Here is a 19,970-nt window from a genome sequence, read left to right as displayed (position 1 = left end):
CCTAATCCCCCCTATTTTGTACTGTATCAAACTCACTTCTTTTATACTGGCAAATGTTTTCCTTGATGCGACTTAAACTTATAACCTCATAGGCCCATCACTGCTTACTCATTCATTTATACCATTTCAATCACTGTTTACTTTCTGAGAAACCATATGTAATCATTATGGGCACATGAGTAGAGGATGATGCACCACAAGGTACAGGAGTGCCTTTCTCACTCAGCATCAGTTAGTGCCTTCAGGGCTTTACTTGAAATTAGTGTTAGCCTTGTTCCAGACTATATTTCTTGACAAGAACTGCATTGACACAAATAAATGTCTGCAAAGATAGTTGGAGGATGAATTTTTAAATTTCAGCAGTTTCTGAAAGTTTGGTACTTTGGTAGATCCTTTTGTTGGTATGGGTACTTCTTTAGTGAGTGCATATCACAAGCCCTCCCTCCATGTCTTTTCATTCTTTGTAATTCTTAAACATGTTTTCTCATGAATCTTCTGCCTGAGACCTTCCCTTATCCTTTTTTCTCTTGGGGTAGAGGAGTGCCTGTGAGCCGTTGGGGATATCTGCTCCATTTCCTTCTCACTAGGTGGTCTGCTTTCCTTTAGTGTAGCTCTTTGGCTGTTTTCTCCACTGCTACCTGTGTGCTGTTTACAGTTGATCACATGAATCCCATAAAAATTGTAAACATAAATCCCTATCAGAACAAAATGACAGAGAAGACGTTAGGAATTACCTATTCCAATGCTTGCTTTCTCTTTTTTATTAGTAACGCACAGAAATTTTCCTTGACTAAGACTGCTGTTTGGCATATTTAGATACCTGCGTATGTGGCACTGTCAGCAACTTCCTGCTTTCAGGAATTTTCATATTGGACACTTAGTGGTTATAACAAAATTGCTGTCTTGTGTATTGGAACAGACTGCCCTAGTCAGCTCTTTGGAGAGATGATCAAAGATCAGTTAGGACCTACAGTTGGCATTGATTTTATTGAGCATGATTCATTTCATGAAACAGACCCCAAACCAGTCTCTTGGATTCTCTGAATAGACTCTTTTAAACAGCTTTGTGAGTGGCAGAATGGAAATACAGCATTTAGTCCATTCTCTCTTTAGCTGATATGCTCCATCCATATAGATTATAGTGGTAAGGCATATCCAATATTTTGACAATTAGGAAGAAATTAATGGAAAAGCAGTTATAAAATAATGTGTGAACTTTTTTTAAATTTTTAATGTTCTACAATCACTACCATAAAACTTAGATTTTTTCCCCCCATCTACCCACCACCACCCCCCTCCCTCCCCAAGATGGCATACAGTTCTATATAGGATCTACACATACTTTCCTATTGAATATGTTTTCATTATAGTCATGCTGTGTAGAAGAACTAAAATAAAGGGAAGAAATCATATAACAAATCAAAACATAATACACACACACACAAACACAAATACACACACTCAAATGATCTGCTACATTCTGTGATTGAATCCCATAGTTCTTTCTCTGAGTGTGGAAGGCATTTTGCCTTAGAAGACCATTTGGAATTTTTTTTTAAGTTCTTGCGTTGTTACAAAGTTCCAATTCTACCAGAAAAAACTCTTGCACGCTGTGTTCATTGCTATGCACAAAGTTCTCCTGGTTCTGCTCCTTTCTCTCAGCATCTGATCATATAAGTCCTTCTAGGCCTCTCTGAAGTCTTCTTGTTCATCATTTCTTATGGTGCAATAGTACTCCATTAGATTCATATACCATAATTTATTCAGCCATTCCCCAATTGATGGGCATCCCCTTGACTTCCAGTTTTTGGCAGCTACAAAGAGTGCTGCTATAAATATCTTTGTACATGTGGGACCCTTTCCCATATTTATGATCTCTTGGGGATACAGTCCTAGAAGCGATATTGCTGGGTCAAAGGGTATGCACATTTTTGTAGCCCTTTGGGCATAGTTCCAAACTGCTCTCCAGAATGGTTGGGTGAGCTCCCAGCTCCACCAACAATGAATTAGTGTTCTAAGTCTCCCACATCCTCTCCAATAATGTATGAACTTTTAAAGCAGTGAAATCTAATATGGCTTTTATCAGGGCATTTTAAACCAGATATGCAGAGATTTTAGTGATAGAATGGTAAGAAAGATAAAAATGGAGGGGTAAATAGTCTGCTTTTCCTAGGATATAGAAAAGGAAGTTTCCTGGAAGCTGCCCCTCTGTACAGCTGAAAATAGGCACAGGGAAATGTGACTTGTTCTGGGTCATACAGCTTGGAATGATTTGAGACTGGTTGTGGATATTGGAGGCTGGTTGTGGGTGTGAAGGACAGCATTGTTCTAAGAAGGGATCCACAGGCTTCACCAGACCAACTATCCAAGAGATCTAAGACACCAAAAAGGTCTGAGCTTCCCTGCCCTATGCTATTAGTATTTAGATTGGTAAATAGAGTAATCTTGGTCTACATGAGAGATACTTCATAAATGTTTGTTAGACTGAAAGCCAGCTTAGAGGTAATAACAACTTATACAACTTATGTATCACTGTGTACAGAGGCACACATGCACACACACATGCGCATTCTACACATAGGCACACCAATGTACGCTGTGTACACCCTGTGTTCATGTACACACCATATACATGTTCAGTAGGTATATCCTTTACACAATGTATGCATGCATATACCCCCAACACTACATGCATGCATGCACACATTGTCTCTAATACATACACATGTACACTCCATGTATATATATATATACACATTCTACATACATGTGCACACGCTCTACAGATACACATACCCTACATATTCCACATGCATATGTGGACTCAGTCTACATGCATTCATATACTCTACACACACATACATTCTACATACATATCTTCTATATAAATACATACTCATAAATTTTTGTATTTTGCACTTTGGGAAAAGTTTCCTTCGGGGTCTAGTATTTAGTGGGGGAGTCATTAAGGTACCCTAACCTGGTTTTTTCATTTTTCTCTCATTTTAGGCCTCATTGCTACGATTTCAGAGTACCCTAGTAATAGCTGAGCATGTGAATGATAAGCTTGCACCCATTACGTTAAATGCTATTACTGCAGCGACGAAGCTTGGCGGGGAAGTGTCCTGTTTAGTAGCTGGAACCAAATGTGACAAGGTGAGAAACTTTTAAAGTCAGCCAGAGCAAGTGACTTCTTCATTCAAAGGCAGAAAATGTCCAGGGAAGGGAGGGCCACCAGGAATTATCCTGATGAAATAGCCAGTGCCAAAACTATTGATGCTGGTATAAATGAGGAAGAGATGAGGGGATGCCCTCCTTGAGTGTTTCTTCTTCTGAAAGGAAGATAGAATGGATCTGTTGTACCCATTACTGTTTGTCAGGTTTTCCAGGTAATGAATTAAAGTAATAATTGACTCCTTATAAGCCCATCTTTTAGGATTGGTGGGTAATTATTTGGTGATTATTTTGGATTCCTTTGAATGGTCTCTTTGTACAGAGAACTGTGTATATTAATTTTAATCAATATAAAGAAAGGAATTCATTGATTTGAGTGCTTCTTTTGCTGAAGCTATCAAGGAATAATGACCTCCAGTTTAATTCATTTAAATGTGTTTCAGTGGCTCCTCTGGAAGGCTTGCCCACTGAAGCCTTATTTAAGTGACTTTCCAGGTCTGTGTTAAGAGTATGAGGCAACAACCTCATTCACTGCTACCGCCACCCACTGGTTTGTGCTTGGTGACTTGGATTCCACTCTCTAGGCAGAGCAGAATGAGCAGTTGAGAGCTGTGAGCACAGAGTTGAGAAAGGTCATGTTATTCTTTGAAAGGTTAGAAAGATGAGAGAGGAGTCCAAGTGAGACTGATTCCATGTTCTTGTAAAGTGTGTCTTAAACATTCCTTCAACATTTCTAATCATATATTGGTGAAATTGGATCCTCATTCAGACAATAGACTATTGCCTGATTTATATGCATTTTTTTCTCTAGACGCTAGACTTGTGACTTGTCTTGGAAGTAGTAAGTGACAGTGGAAAGGGCACAGGTTGTGAAGGAGCTGGGTTTGAATTCCTGGCTCTGCCACTTGCTACATATGTGACTATGGGCAAATCACTTAAACTCACTAGGTCTCAGTTTCCTCATCAGTAAAATGGGAAATTGGATAAATTGACTCATCAGGTCCTTTCTGTTCCTGAGTCTATGATTTTATGAACTTCTGGTCAATAAAGTATGAAAGGAACCGTAGTGAGCATGAAACCCTTATTTGAAAGCTAAGTGCTATTTGTACTGAAACTGTAGTCTCCTTGGGCTTTACATGTAGTGGCACTTAATAAAGGTTTGTTGAATTAATGTCTTGCCCAGGATTTCACATTAAGTGAATGGAATCTAGTGCAGAGACTTGAACCCAGCCTCCTCGTGTTGGACTCTTTCTATGACATTCTACTGACTTTATTCTTATAGACATAGTTAATATGAGCAGTGATTGGTGATCACATAATGGGCTACGTTTTCCACTTTGTCAGCTTGGGGAGATAGAATTACTGATTTTATTTGGCAGCTATGTCTCCTAATAATTTAAACCTGGGTAGGAGCATAGACTTAGAACTGGGAGGACTCTCAGGAAAGCATTCAATCCAAGCCCTTCCTTTCACAGATGAGGAAAATCAGGCATTGAGAGGGTAAGTGACTTATCAAAGTCCTAAGGTGATTTGTGGTGGCAGAGCTGGACCTCAGGCCTACATTCTCCAGGTACAAATACTATTTTCTTTCTAATATACCAAACATTTAAGAGATTAAATCCTAAATATTGCTTTCCATGAGGCCGGTAGTAAAGCACACAATTTAGAATCAACTATTTAGAGAACTGTTTACCTGACTTTTTCATCAATATTGTTTTTTGAAAGAGTAGGATCATTTCTGAAATTAATCTCAGTAAGCCTCTAGAACTAAATGTGGAGTGATGTTAACAGATACTAAGAAATAATTTTTGCCTGAAGCTCTCATTCTTCTAATAATAGTTGCCTTTTCTGAAGAGCTCTGCATTACGTAGGGCTTGTCTTAGAGCCACCTTGTGAAGTGGAACATGCCAGCAGAGTCATGTGGCCGATGAAGTAAAAGGAGGCTCCACGAGCTAATGTGACTTTGCCCAGGCCATATTGACCAGAAGGTGGAAGCCCTTGTTCTGTACACTGCAAGCTATTGTCTTAATCCAAGAGATTGCTCCAAGGTGGACCCTTCCTGTTTTGGTATTTGTAGTAGTATCCCTATTGACATAATTGTTGACTCTGACTTCAAGATGAATTGTTAAAGCAAATGGGGAATTTTTTTGTTTTGTTTTGTTTTGTTTTAATCACAGCTAGCCCAAGATCTGTGCAAAGTGGCCGGCGTAGGCAAGGTCCTAGTAGCTCAGAGTGACGTGTTCAAAGGACAACTTCCAGGTGAGGTTTCCCTGTGGACCAGACAAACTTGTTCCAGGCCACTTTTCAGTGGGAAAGAGAGAATGGAAATTATAATGGGATGTATGGATGACTATGAGTGTACTGAAGCTTGTCACTTATGTTTTATTCTTAGAGGAACTGACATCACTGATTTTGGCAACTCAGAAGCAGTTCAATTACACACACATCTGTGCTGGAGCATCTGCCTTTGGGAAGGTGAGGGCAAGATGGGAGGTGGAGATTGTGCTATAGCTCTTTGCAAGGTTTAAACCCCATTAGGTGCATTTGATTCAACCAGACACTTAAACCAAGCTTTGTTTTATGTGACCAGTCCATACTGTCTGACATCTTGTAGTAGTCATGCTAAAGAATCGTTTTCTTTAGCTGTTGTCATTGTCCTGTTCAGAATCCCATTGCAAACTTTCAAAGTCTGGTGCGAAATGCTCTTTACAGGCTGAAACTTGGAAGTTATTGTTTTTGTTAAAAACTGCTAACAGATTGAATTTAGGCTGACAAGAAGATTCAGACTATTGGCCTTCACCTCCAAATTTCATGTTCATGTTTTACCCTAGTCGATAGTGTTTGAAGGCAGTTGCCATTTTGTGGATATTTGTGCTTTCTGTTCATAATGCACTCTATATTTTCCAAAATACTTTCATGTATGTTACCTTTTTTATCCATCCAACAGTTTTGGAAAGTAGGTAGTGCAGGTATTATTATTCCTATTTCACAGATGGAAATTTACACTTAGATGGGTCTCCAAGTGACCGCATGGCTCCTAAATGATCCAGTAGGAACTCAAACCCTGTTCCTCTAATTCCCAAGCCTACAACTTCATGCTGTCATCTGAGGCTAGGGCTTCATTTCCCAGTGGCTTCCTTGTGGGTGATTTAGTAGGGAGATAAAAATTGAGGCCTTCTCACTGCTAGTTTCTCTTCTTAGAGACCTTTTGGTGAATAAGCTCACAGCAGAGGAGCTTGTTTTTTTGCCTGTGTGAATTATATTGTCAGTTAATAAGGATTTATTAAGAATTTACTGTGTGTCAGGCTCTGTGCTAAGTGCTGGGACTGAAGAGGATGGCCAAAGACAGACCCTGCTCTCCAGGAGCTCACAGGCTAATGGGGGAGACAACATAGAAATGGCTGTGTCCAAACAGGATATGATAGAGACAGGACAGATTGGAGATAGTTATTTTGGGGAATGACTTAGTCGTCACTTTGAGCACTTTTCCTATTTCATGTGGGTTTAATGTTTGTAAAAAATTTATAGCCAGTTTAAAGGTAAAAGGCAACACAATCTACTTTAAAAAACATAGCACAAAGGCAGCTAACGAGCTATGGTAGAAAAACAAATTGCTATTAACTTATAAATTCGTGCATAATTTTGCTAATTGGTTTCCTTTGTTTCACAGCACAGAGACTGTCTTTAGAAATTGTTAACTCAGCTGATTTAGAGAAGCCCTATAGAGTAGTAGGCAGTGCACATGGGATTGGAGATCAGCAAACCTGGGTTTGATCCCTAGTTCTACAATTTAGTAGCCTTATAAACATGAGTAGTGTCGCTGAGCCTGTTTCTTCATCTATAAAATGGGACAGTATTATTTCCATTAACTGCTTCACAGGAAAGCACTTTCTAAACCTCTAAGCACTAATTAAACATGAGTTGTAATATTTTGAAAATCATTGTGGTGTCATAGAAAGAGGAATGGAAATGGAATCCAATAGAGTCCATAGACCTGCGTCAAAATTCCTGCTCTGATGTATACCACTGCCTTGGGCACATTTGCCTGGCTTTCAACATCAGTTTCCTCATATTGTGAAATGAAGATAATGTTTATACTAACAGCCTCATAGGAAGGTACTTTTGTGAGTTACGATTCACTCATTTACTCATCTAATATTTTATTTTGAGCACCTGTGATGTAAAAAACAATGTGTTAGGTCCTGGGGGAGATACACCTAAGAAAGATATGATCCCTGGCCCCAAAGAGAATATTATCTATTAGAAGTGGAAAGCAAACATCTTGAGAGTCTTTGATAAGAAGATTGTCTATTTTCAAAGCTTCATATGAAAGATTCCCCCACAGTAAATACAAGTGGTTCGATGTAGATTCACTAGCCCCACTTAGATGTAGATTGAGTAACCCCACTCTGTACTCTGGAATGCTGGGAGGACTCTACTCTAGGGTATTTACTTGGAGGACAATGAGTCCTTCACTGACTAGAGGCTGTGCCCTGGTCGACCCTAAGACTTAGCTCTGAAAACTTCTGCAGAGAATGCTTTGCCCATTCTACTTCTCTTATACCTGTTTTGGCAGGCTACCCAAGTAGTGAGGTTCAAGGGCAGAATTCACACCCAGGTCCTCTGTCCTCTCCCTGTGTCACTGTCATGGATAGTGAGGCAGGCATTACTCAGGAAAGAAGAGACTCCTTTCTGAACAGATGAGTCTGTTCTGTGTCTGTGCACCTCTACACACAAGAATCCCAGGCTCGTGAGCTTCATGGGCACTCAGGCCACTTGGTCTGATCTGGACCTGAACAGAAATTCCCTTTGCTTGAAGATTTCCTGTGAGGAAGAGGCTCCGACCTCTCAAGGCCATTCCTTTTGCTTTTGGACCTTGCTGTCGGACATCGCCTGTCCATGAAGTCTCAGTGGCCACTTGTCAGTTTCTACCCATGTTTCCTGCTTTTGCCATCAGGGACCAATGACAACAAGTCAGTCCCTCATCCACACAATAGGCCTTCAGTCCCTAAGCTTATCCTAGGCTAAATATCCCCAGACTTCCTTTTCATCTCTCTTCTTATGACCTGTAATGGAGGCTTCTTGTTGTCCTGACTGCCCCCCTCCAACTCAGCTCTTTCCTTCATGAGTATGGCACCCAGATCTGAATTCAGTGCTCCTAATGATAAGAAGGGAAGGCTGAGGGCAGCAGACCTGGCACCTCTGTAGTCCTAGACATTCTTTTATTTTTAAAAATTTATTTATTTTTCATTTTCAACATTCACTTCCAAAAGTTTTAAATTTTCTCCTCCTCCCCCTTTCTCCAAGACAGCATGCAATATGATATGACTCTACACATACATTCCTATTAAACACATTTTCATATTAGCCATATTGTGTAGAAAAATTATATTGAATGGGAGAGAACATGAGAAAGAAAAAAATAAACAACACAAAAAAATGAAAATAGTCTGCTTCACTCTGCATTCCGACTTCATGGTTCTTTCTCTGGATGTGGATGGCATATACCATCATGAGTCCTTTGGAATTTAGATCCTTGCATTGCTGAGAAGGGCTAAGTCTGTCAAATCAGTTCTCGAACACTGAGGCTGTTTCTGTGAACAGTGTTCTCCTGGTTCTGCTTACTTCAGTTGGCATCAGTTCGTTTAAGTCTATGCAGGATTTTCTGAATTCTGCCTGTTCATCATTTCTCATAGCACAATAGTATTCCATTACATTCATATACCACAGCTTGTTCAGCCGTACCCCAATTGATGGACGTCTTCTCACTTTGCAGTTCTTGGCCAGCACAAGAAAGAGCTGGTATAAATATTTTTGTACAGGTGAGTCCTTTTCCCATTTTTATCATCTTTTTGGGATACAGCCCTAGAAACGGTGTTGCTAGGTCAAAGGGTTAGACACTCTTTTAATGCACTCTGGTCATAGCTGCTGTACCCAAAGAGAGTCTGCTTTGTAGCTGTCAGCATGTTTAATATAAAGAGACTCTGTTAGACTAAGAAGAGAATTGGGAGGAAGGAGAAGGGGAAAGGGAACAAGAAAAGATAGGAACGATGGAGAGGAGTAGGGGAAAGGGAGGCTTTGAGAACCACAGGTGTTTTGTCAGGATGGGAAATGAACTCAGGCTATATTCACTCTTACAGAGCTTTTTACCTCTTGTGATGGAGTTCATAAATATAGTAATAATAACAAATAATCCTTGCCATCAAGACCTAGTTTAGGTTATCTAAGGGGTGTGTGTGTGTGTGTGTGTGTGTGTGTGTGTGTGTGTGTAAATGAATGTTAAAATGTAATTAAAATGCAACATTCAAATGGGTGAAAAGTTATGTAATTGAAATAGTTCATCTATGTGAAAGGCAAGCAGAAGCTCTTTTTGTGGTAGCCAAGAATTGGAAACTGAAGAGATGTCCAGCAACTGGGGAATAACTGAACAAGTTATGGTATATGAATGTCATGGAATACTGTTGTTCTATAAGAAGTGATGAGCAGGTGGACTTCAGAAAAATCTGGAAAGACTTACATGGACTGATGCTGAGTGAAGTGAGCAGAACCAGGAGAACACTGTACATGGTAACAGCAACTTGTGCTGGGATTAACTGTGATAGATTTAGCTCTTCCGAGCAGTGCAATGATCTGAGGCCATTCCAAAAGGCTCATGATGGGAAATGCTATCCATATCCAGAGAATAGACTGTAGAGTCTGAATTGCAGATTGAAGCAGACTGCTTCCTCTTTTTTCTCTTATGGTTTTTCCCATTTGTTCTGATTCTTTTTTCACAGCATAACTAATGCAGAAACATATTTAATATGATTGTACATGTATAGCCTATATCAGGCTGCATGCCATCTGAGGAGGGGAGGAGGAAAAATTTAGAACTCAATATCTTATAAAAGTGAATGTTGAAAACTAAAAAAAAATTGATTAATTTTTATTAAAAAGAAAGGGATGCAGACCACAGGTCTAATCAGTCAGAGGGTGGGGTTAGTCAGAGAAGCTCTTCCTGAAGAAGGTAGAGCTTGGAGAGAGATGGGGTATATTTAGCCCTAAAGTGGAGACCCTGATCTTCTAGGAGCAAGAGTGGTAGGAAACAACCAACCTCACAGAAGGTGGCTTTTTTTCCCCAAGTAATCATACTTTGTGTAATGCTTCATAGAATGCTAAGTGCTTTCCCACATTGGATCTCATTTTAGTTTTACAACAACTCTGTGAGACAGGCCGAATAGCTGATATTATCCTCTTTACAAATGAGAAAACTGAGGCCCACCAAGTTTAAGAGCCTCTTGCAAGGTCACAAAGCCAGCTAGTGGCACAGCATAATTTATGTGTGATTGTCTTTAAAGTGTTCTTGTCTACTACAGATAAATTGAAAGCCACATCTGAATCCCTACCATGTATTACCTTTTATCTCTGTATAATTCTTTAATTTATTAAGTCACAAACATTCAAGAACTTTAAAGAAAAGTCTTGAGGCAGCTCTTTGCATCCTCACCTGCTAGTAAAAGAATTTTTAATTAATAAGCCATCAAGCAATTTTATATTATACCCAAGTAGTACTTTTGACTATTTGAGAATTTAATTAGTCTCTGAAATTTGTTTTTCAGACCTTTCTTCTCTTAGTTTAGTAATTGATAACTGTTCATTTGGTGAACAAGAGGCATTTTGATGCATTTTTAAACTGCCAAAGCAAGTTTCATACATCATAATTCCATATATTGAATTAAGGGGTTTACTTACTGTAAGATCCATAAAATTGATAATGTTGTTACAGTAATGGTCAGTACTCGTTTGACCACGGACGCCCCTTGAGTCGGGTTGCTGTGAGGATCTCAAATGTCCAAGAAGTGCCTGAAACCAAAATGTAGTAAAAACTCAAACCGAATGCTTTTTAAAAATCATTTTTATGTCAGTAATAGCCATTTGTGAATCTTGTTTTATCTTTAGAACCTTTTGCCCAGAGTAGCAGCCAAACTTGATGTTGCCCCAATTTCTGACATCATTCAAATCAAGTCACCAGACACCTTTGTGAGAACTATTTATGCAGGTGAGCATTCAGGAAAAGGTATTTGGTCACCATCCTTATTCTCTTTATATTTCAAAAGCAGCAATTAACTGAAAAATTGCATAAAAAACCAAATACAGAAATGTTTTCAAGTGGGCCACTGTACAAGTTTCTTTGGGGAACTGTTGTGCTTTCTGAATCTGCAAAAGGTAAAACATGAACTGGGGCATTTGAAAGTCACGGCCTGTGTCTGGCATGGAGGAGAGTCCAGGCTCTTGAAGTCTCTGCCCAGAGGTATAAGTGGTAATGGGAGACTTTGAGGACAGAGCTGGGGGTGTTTTCTCTCTGTCTGCTATGCAAGGACCAGCCTTGGGAAGTCGTAGTGGTTTCTCCCTGGCACGGGACTGTGCCTGCATGCAGAGGGAGTCGGGTAGTACCTTTCCTCTTGTTTCCCAGTGGTGTGTCTGGATTGAATTGCTCATGTTCAGGTATTACCCCAGCAAATAGTACTCTGATTCAGAAATGTGACAATTTTTTTTTTAAATTAAGTTTTTGTTTTAACTCTTTGAGAACTATACTATTGTGGTTTTGCTTTAGAGGCCTGATTTCAGTGCTTTTTGTAATCTAGTAGCAGCTGAAGCCTGGATCACATATGGTCATGTGTTTACTTATTATCCTTACTGTGACACCATTTAAGTTCCTAGTCTTTCCACTTTAATACTGTACCTAATCTGTGGTTTCTTTTGTGTCCCCCTCATACCCCTTCTTAACAGAGAGCTTAATTATTAGATGGGTTATTCCCTTTCCCTGTTCTGAAATACATTGCCCACTGGCCAGCTCTTAGGTGATTCAGATGAACTTCTCCATGTCTGGGCCTCAGTCTATACATTCTATTACTGGGATCACACCCTTCTTGGTCTTTTAGCTCAGTAGCATCATCCAGAGCTTGGCTTTTTGTTGTATCTTTGGAGAGCCAAGGGCCATTCTCCATGCTGTGAACAAGTGTCCTCTGCCTGCCAAGGCACTGACCTCAGGGTAGAAAAGCAGACAACCTTCTTCCCTTCCCTGTTTAAGTCATAAGCCTTTTTTTGGTCAGGGGAGGGAAATGTGTCCTTTGCCTGCTTTTCATTTATTCCAAGGTGCAACCATTGCTGCTGTTAGCAGCCCAAGAACTTTGTCCCTAAGTCTGCATGACTGAGCTCTTCCATTCTAGGGAAAGGCTGTTAGGCAGTGGCTGTATCTTCTGCCGTTTACCTGGGCCACCTCCTTTTCAGAGACAGTGCATCTTCTATAGATGGGAAGGACTGGACACAGGATTTGGAGATGCCATGTGGGCATTGTGTCCTTGTTATTTCCGTCCATGCTTCTCTAGCTCCCATTCCATTAAAAAATTCATTTCAGTATCTCCTGTGTCGATTGATCCATCCCTCAATATATTCTGGTCCCTTGTGGTGCAGGGAAAGCACTGGACTCTTTGTTCTTTCTGATTAAAGTTGCGTGTTTCTTTACAAATGGTCAGTTCTCAAAACTTAGACCTTTCATCTTCAGTAATGCTCAGGGGAAACAGTAGTTGTAGGTTAGTTCCTTCTTAATGTGATGTAGTTAATCCATAGGAAACCTGTCAAATACTTTAAAAAGGGGGCACCTGAGTATTTCTTAGATGTCACCTTGTTTCCATGATCATGTAATATGTTTCTTCTTTTAGCACAAATATAGCATTGTGGTCGTTGTAAATTTGTTGCAGTTTGTTATTGAATCATAGCCTATAAAATCTCTATCTGCTTTGAAAGCTAGCTTTCTTTGTAATACTTTTGGCCAAAAGCCCATCCTGAATATTTTCCTGTTTTGTCCTCAAGACATTGTTTCTGAGCCTTACTAAATACTCCTGTATTTGACATCCCCTTGTACCATTACCTTTAAGAAGATTTATTTTTAGATGTGAATTCTGCTTGTTTTAGGGAATGCCATCTGTACTGTGAAGTGTGAGGAGAAAGTCAAGGTGTTCTCTGTTCGAGGGACTGCATTTGAGGCAGCGGCCACGAGTGGGGGGAATGCCAGTACAGAGAACGGTGGGTATCGGGTTTTCATTTGATGGGCTTCAGCCAGGGTACACACAAATGAGAGATTGTATTGGGATCAGAGGTGGCCTCCCATTCAATTGTTACAGGCATTTCCTTCATGCCTTGGAAGGCGTATCCAAGTGGCCTTTTTGAGATAAATGTTATATGTATGAATAATAAGCATTACTTCCCTACTACCCAAGATAGTTTTGTCCTGGGGGAGGTGGGATAAGATCCAAGTTTGAGTGGATAGAGAAGGAAGTGGGAGAAGGAAGTGCTGTTAAGGCTCATCTTTTGTATTGATGTTACGTTGCCTTTCTCTCACCATTTATTAATCATTTCCATCATGCAAGGACATTGATTATGCTAGAATGATGTGACCTGAAACTCAACAAAAATCTCATTGAGGACCCATTAATCTTTAGCTGTGTCTGACTATAGTGTGTACATTTCTCTTATTAAAGTCACACAGGCATATCCCTGGTAAGATCACTTATCACTTTACTTTAGTATCATTTAGCAGGACTGTTGCCAATACATTGTAACTAGACCCCACTACAAACTAAAGCTGTGAAACCGTGATAGGACATCATTCAGCCTTTTAATACGTTTTAATAGAAGTGGTGTTGTGAAGATTCTACTGATGATGTTGGGGTGGGGTGTGCTGATTGTTAGAAACTTTAATACAGGCACAGGGATCCACAAGTAAGTAAATGTGTTTGTGTTGATGTGAGCAGCACCCAGTAGCACGCCAGTGGGGCTGTCAGAATGGCTTGAGCAGAAATTATCAAAAAGTGATCGTCCAGAGCTGACTAGTGCGAAAGTGGTGGTGTCTGGTGGTAAGTAGAAGATTGTTGTATGTAATCAGTATTAAGAGCAATATACTGTCCTCTGAATTTATTCAGTATTTCTTTTTAAGAGGGGCAGAGGCAAATGGGTGATAGATGGGAGCCCTGTTTTACTTATGAAGAAATTGAGGCATATTTGAGTGCAATAATTTATCAGTTTAACACAATTTGTGCCATTTGTTGCAAATCTTCATGAATGGCAGTAGGGGGAGCATGGTATAACTTCCGTTTCAGTAGCTTTATCTACTACTTGATGTATTTGTCTTACTGACAGATTTCCATTTTTTAGCTGCAAAAGAAGGTTGGGTTTTATTCCAAAGACAGTGGCAATAGGAAGAGACCTCTTGTGGTCATTTTGTCTAGCTCTCTGCTATGAGTCATGGCCATCCCATCTAAAAGAGGGGGCATGTGTCTTCTTGAAATTATCTCCAATCCGTATCCATTATGCCCTTCAAGTGTTTCTTCTGTCTTGGGTTTTTCTTTATGGAAACTTTTCCTTGCTTATGTTAAGTCCATTTCCTTGTTCTTTTTTTTTAACTTCTCATTAAGAGATTGACACCACTGATCAGGTATGACCTTTGTATACATAGAGACATTTGTCAGACTCCTTGTAACATTATCTTAGACCAGACAAAATGTCCTGCCTCTTAGTCTTTCTTCATGTTTTTGCCATCTTGCATCTAGTTCTTCCTCATCCTTTTATAAATGCCACGTACCAAACTGCCCACATCATTCTGATGAGGACCCTGATACTTTTTGCCTTTGATAGGCAGGTCACACTCACTATTATCCCTATGACTGTGGGTAACTGTGTTCTGCTAGATTGGTGCCCATTCAACCCAGAAATATGTGTGTCCATCAGGAAAAAAACAAAATTAAACCGTGCTGGGGAGGTTAGTGTTCTGTAGCAAATGATGAGGAACATTGGGAAAGGCAGAATTCAGGATTCTAAAGTGTTGTGAATGGTTCTTTACCACACTGTAAATTTGATAGTAATAATAGCACAACAGTTTGCTTCACTGAGAAACATTTAAGACAAGCTTGTATAGTGGGCTTATATTCTGTTTTGTTCTTTTACAAGGACGTGGTTTGAAGAGTGGGGAGAACTTTCAGCTGTTATATGACTTGGCAGATCAGCTACATGCTGCAGGTAAAGTGCTTTTGTTTGGCGGGAGAAACATTTCCTTTTGAGGGATAGTTTCCTTTCTCTGTATTCATACTAACAAGTTCTGATGTATTCATGATGAAAATCACTCTGGCATTGGCGTCACACGTCAGAGACTTAGTGATAGAACTGGCCTTGGAATCTGCTGCTGTCTTGTCATTTTACAGGGAAGGAAATGGAGATCTGGTCGATTTACCCAAGTTCATGTGGGTAGTGAGTTGCCATACCTCCTTTTTCAAGGCTCGGATGTAAGGCCCAGTTTGGCTCTTCTCGCCCTGTGTGTGTCAATTAAACTTTCTCTTCCTGACTTTGCTCAAATGTAAAACAGTTGAGTTGGATTAGATAGGTGCAGTCAGTGATTCTATGATTAAATGACACCCAGTATTTGTCAGGTGCTTTGTAACCATAAAGTGTCGATTGCCCTTATATTTTGTAGAGTTGTTTTGCTTTTCTGTGGTTTTCAGCTCTTTTCTCTGAAGTCATCATCCATTTGTTTCCCTCTTGAATAGTGAAGTATTGAGTGGGGAGAAAAGAGCTTCCTCTTCTCCAGCCTTTATGTGATAATTTTATACTTGCAAAGTACTTTTCTTAGTTTCTTTAATTTTGGTAAAACTTCATTGATCACTTCAAACTCTAAAATCAATAGCTTATCTCTTCCTAGTGTCCTGATTTCAGTTTCTTTTGTAAACAGATTTTTTTTTAAGAAAATGGGGAGAGAGCTGCTGTTACAAGTATATTGGAAGTCTTGGGAGGGGGAACCCTGTAAATTAAAAATCAGGCCTTTTTTTTACTGGTTCACTTTTTTTTAATGTCAGATAACACTTTTTAACAAAGATGATGGTTAACTTAAAAAGGGGAATTGTATTATTTAGGTACTTGGATCCCTGCCCTAACCAACACAATCCATCTCTGCCTTCTCATCCTGACTGATTCTCGTCCATGTTCTTCCCTAAATTAGTCCTTCATGAAGCATCTCTCCAGGCTCCTGAAGGCCTTCTTCTAGGTCTTCTAATAGTCTGTAGATAGTAGTGCAGGATGTGGGTTGTCCAGCTGCCCTACCTCACTTTTCTGGTTATATATGCCTTTGTTGTCTTAGTGACCTCTTCCTGCACTGCTGACCACGTACTATAGCCTGCTTACCCTCACTCTAGGATTCTCCCCTGGGTTACCATAATTCATAGCCAATAGCGTGTCACAGGGAGATGATTAATGTTTTGTATTGAGGAGTAAGTGGGGAGCATTGAAGGTATTGTACAGCTCCCCAGATTCCCTTTGAGGCCCAGCTTTGGATGGTTGTTTTTTCCAGGCTTTGCTTGACACTTTTAACAGAAGTTCTTTTCCCATCTTAAATACCATCTATCCATCTACAGCAAAGCTGTTGGCCTATCCAGCTCCCACATGTAAACAAACCTAATTAAAATGTAATGGAGAGATAGTTAATAAAATAAATGAAAGTACAATAAAGCAGAGAAAATGACATTTGTATTTTTCTAAGTCCACTTGCAGCCCACAGGGATCCACTTCTGTTTGAGTTTGACACCACTGCTCTATGGTACCTGTCCAAAATAAATGTAGTATTGGGCTCTTGCAGTAAGCATCCAGCTGCATGTCATAATTTGGGCATTATGCAATTTTCATCCACTTGATTGTTCTTGTGTGTGTGGCTGGGCCTGCTTCTTTTAAGTGGTTGTAGATCTCATTGAAGAGGCCCTGGGTGTCCCTGGACTTGATAGAATCAGAACAGTGTCATTTTTAAACAGCTTATTAGTCCATCTTGATTTTGATTTTTAATTAAAAAAAAACAAATTCTATTTTTTTTCTTGAGTTTCTTAAGCAGGAGAGCAATGCAGATAGATTTGTGAAGAAGTCAGAACTCAAAGTTAATATGCTATTTCTGTACTCTCTCCATTCAGTTTATTAAACATTTATTGCAGGCTTGCTCAGCACAGCCCTATGCTCAGATTTGTAGGGAGACACAGACACAGACACAAAGGCATAGTCCTTGCCTTTGAGGAGCTTGTTGTCCATTGGGGAGAGTGAGGCATCAATCCAAATAGTGACAGAGAACAGAGTATGCTTTAGGGGCCTGGCTGGAGAGGGAGGTTTCTTGGAGAAGGCAACCTTCTCTGATGCACTTGCTATGTGATAGCCATTCCATGAGGGCAGGTCTAAATGCTGAGTCTCCTTTAGCACCTAGCACTGTGTTCTGCCACAGTGGGAAATGAACTGATATCTGTGTAGTTAATTTGTACTGTTCCTTGAACTTTAGGTAGGGTTTTTATAGGGGAGGGAAGAGAGCATTTTAGATGGAGAGAGTTGTATTAATAAAGATGAGGGCTGGGGATTGGGGCAGAGTCCAGAGCCTTTTCAGGAAGTGGTTTCATTTGGCTGGAGGTAGGGAGTGCAAAGGGGGCAAGAAGTGCATTGAGTGAGAACACCCAGGAGCCTCGGTCTCAGAAGGGAGTGTGTGCCTATTACAAATTTCTTTTTGGTAAGGCAAGCATAGCCATTTGAGCCTGATTTCTGTCTCCCACATAACGCCTAAAATCCTTGGGTATAAAGTATAGGGCTTTCCTAATGATCTGTTCCTTAAATGCCTTAATGCTTAGTATCCCCATGTCTTAATCAGTAGCGTGAAATTCTTTTAAAAGTTAGGTCTTTAAAAAGGAGTTTGCAAATACGGGCCAGTCCTTTCGGTCCTCATTGATGACAGACTGGGCAACAGAATTTGAAAAAAAACTAACTTTTTTCCTTTCGTAGTTGGTGCTTCTCGTGCTGCTGTTGATGCTGGCTTTGTACCCAACGACTTGCAAGTTGGACAAACGGGGAAAATTGTAGCACCGGTGAGTATTGCGGTAAAGCATGTTGTACAGCTTTGCGAAGAATGGAATCTTATGCATTGGCTAAAGAAAGTCATGCATGTCTCTTGACTGGATTCAAGTTTCAGAACCAGGCATCTGACTTAAATGAGTTTAACGTTCCCCAGGGGGCAGGGAGGTGGCACCATCGTGTCTGGGGCACCAGGCCTGGAGTCAGGAAGACTTCTTCTCCTGAGTTCAAATGTGGCCTCAGACACTTACTAGCTGTGTGACCCTGGGCAAGTCACTTCACCCTAATTGCCTCAGTTTCCTCATCTATAAAATGAGCTGGAGAAGGAAATGGCAAACTGCACCAGTATCTTTGCCAAGAATATCCCAAATGGGATCACAAAGAGTTGAAAATGACTGAAAAAGCAAGTGAACAACAAAAATGAAAGAGGTTCCCCATCTGTAGAATGAGAGGGTTAGGCAGGAAGATTTTGAGGGAGCCTTTCTAAATCTAACATGGGAGAGAAGATCATTGTGATGCTCATTGTGGAGATAAAGCTGATATGTGGAGATAGTGTTGATCATCTACTGTGAAAAATGTCTCTCTCTCTCACGCGCGCACACACACACACGCGCGCGCACACACACACACACACACACACTCACACACTTTCTGCACTCTATGCCTCCTTGTGAGGCAGAGCTGAAGAGATAGGCCAACAGATGGCAATGCGGCCCCAGTAGCTCCCAGACTGCCCTTCTGAGCTAGGGGAAACAGAACAGTGAAGAAGTGATTATTCAGTGCTTCCTCTGGGTCCTCTGCTGATTGTCGGGAATACAGACACAAGCTCAGATATAGTCCTGACCTCAGGGAGCTTGTATCATGTGATGGAAGACAAGATGTGAATAGAGCTAGAGGAAGAAGGTGGGCTGGGACATCATTTGGAAATAACTGAGAAGTGATGAGGAGGCTTGCTGGTGGGCAAGCTCACCTGTCAGAGTTTCCATGGTAGAGTTCCGGGTTGTGGTGGGAGGGGGAGAAGGGTGATGAGGATGAAGACTGGAATGGAGGAGAGGACAGTCTTTGTAAAAAGGTCTGTGTCAGGGAAAGCACATGACCCTGAGGTGTACTGCTTTTACATCTGTTCTGCATTGTGTGTGTCCTGTCCAGAGTCAGAAAGGCATTCGGTCAAGGAGGTCACCTTTACAAACATTAACTGCTTACTCTGTGCCAAACACTGCTAACCCCACTGCTAGCCCTGGACCAAATAGTCCCTCCCATTTTGGAGCTTATATTCTGCTGGAGATCTGTGTAAGGGGAGAGAGCAGCATCTGGGAGGATGTGGGAAAATTGCAGAGCTTTCTGAGTCAGAGATGAGGAAGGCGTGGCATGGGCAGTGGCAGATGAGCACGGCTGGAATGTAGAATGGGCTGTGCTGGAAAGCCAAGTAATGGGAATAGACTTCTGCCTAGGACTGGTTGGTGGGAGAGGAGATGACAGCAATTACTGAATTTTGTTATTGGTCAGTAAACATTTATTAAGTGCCCACTACGTGCAGGCACCGTGCTAAGTTCTGGGAACACAAAAAGAGATAAAAAGTTACCTACCCTTAGGAGCTCACAGTCTAATTGTGAGGGGGAGTGGGAGGCAACAAGCAGACAAACAGATGCAAACTATTTACAGAATAAATAGCAAATAATTAACAGAAGGAACGCACTAAAATTAAAAAGATTTGGGAAAGGCTTCCTTTGGAAGGTAAAATTTTAGTTGGGACGTAAAAGAAGCCAGGGAGGCCAGGAATCAGAGTGGAGGACATGGGGAACAGCCAGAGACAATGGCCAGAGCCAAGAGGTGGGAGTATCTGGTTTGTGGAACAGCTGGGAGGTCTCTATCACTGGATTGAATAGTGTGAGTGTGTG

At 40.7% G+C, this 19,970-nt stretch overlaps 1 protein-coding gene across 1 annotated transcript in view; it reads left to right on the top strand.

The window, feature by feature from the left end:
- Positions 1 to 19,970, top strand: part of ETFA (electron transfer flavoprotein subunit alpha) — a 72,948-nt gene that overhangs the window by 17,362 nt on the left and 35,616 nt on the right. Inside the window, exons 2-9 of the mRNA XM_072628636.1 lie at positions 3,010 to 3,156; positions 5,352 to 5,433; positions 5,567 to 5,649; positions 11,113 to 11,212; positions 13,129 to 13,239; positions 13,968 to 14,069; positions 15,160 to 15,228; positions 18,004 to 18,086. Of these exons, the coding sequence (XP_072484737.1) occupies positions 3,010 to 3,156; positions 5,352 to 5,433; positions 5,567 to 5,649; positions 11,113 to 11,212; positions 13,129 to 13,239; positions 13,968 to 14,069; positions 15,160 to 15,228; positions 18,004 to 18,086 (777 nt within the window). The remainder of the gene's footprint in view (positions 1 to 3,009; positions 3,157 to 5,351; positions 5,434 to 5,566; positions 5,650 to 11,112; positions 11,213 to 13,128; positions 13,240 to 13,967; positions 14,070 to 15,159; positions 15,229 to 18,003; positions 18,087 to 19,970) is intronic.

The sequence above is a fragment of the Notamacropus eugenii genome, chromosome 1 (genome assembly GCF_028372415.1).
Source record: "Notamacropus eugenii isolate mMacEug1 chromosome 1, mMacEug1.pri_v2, whole genome shotgun sequence".
Taxonomy (NCBI): Eukaryota; Metazoa; Chordata; class Mammalia; order Diprotodontia; family Macropodidae; genus Notamacropus; species Notamacropus eugenii.
Note: the sequence above shows the minus strand (reverse complement) of the source record. Positions and strands in the feature narration are given on the sequence as shown.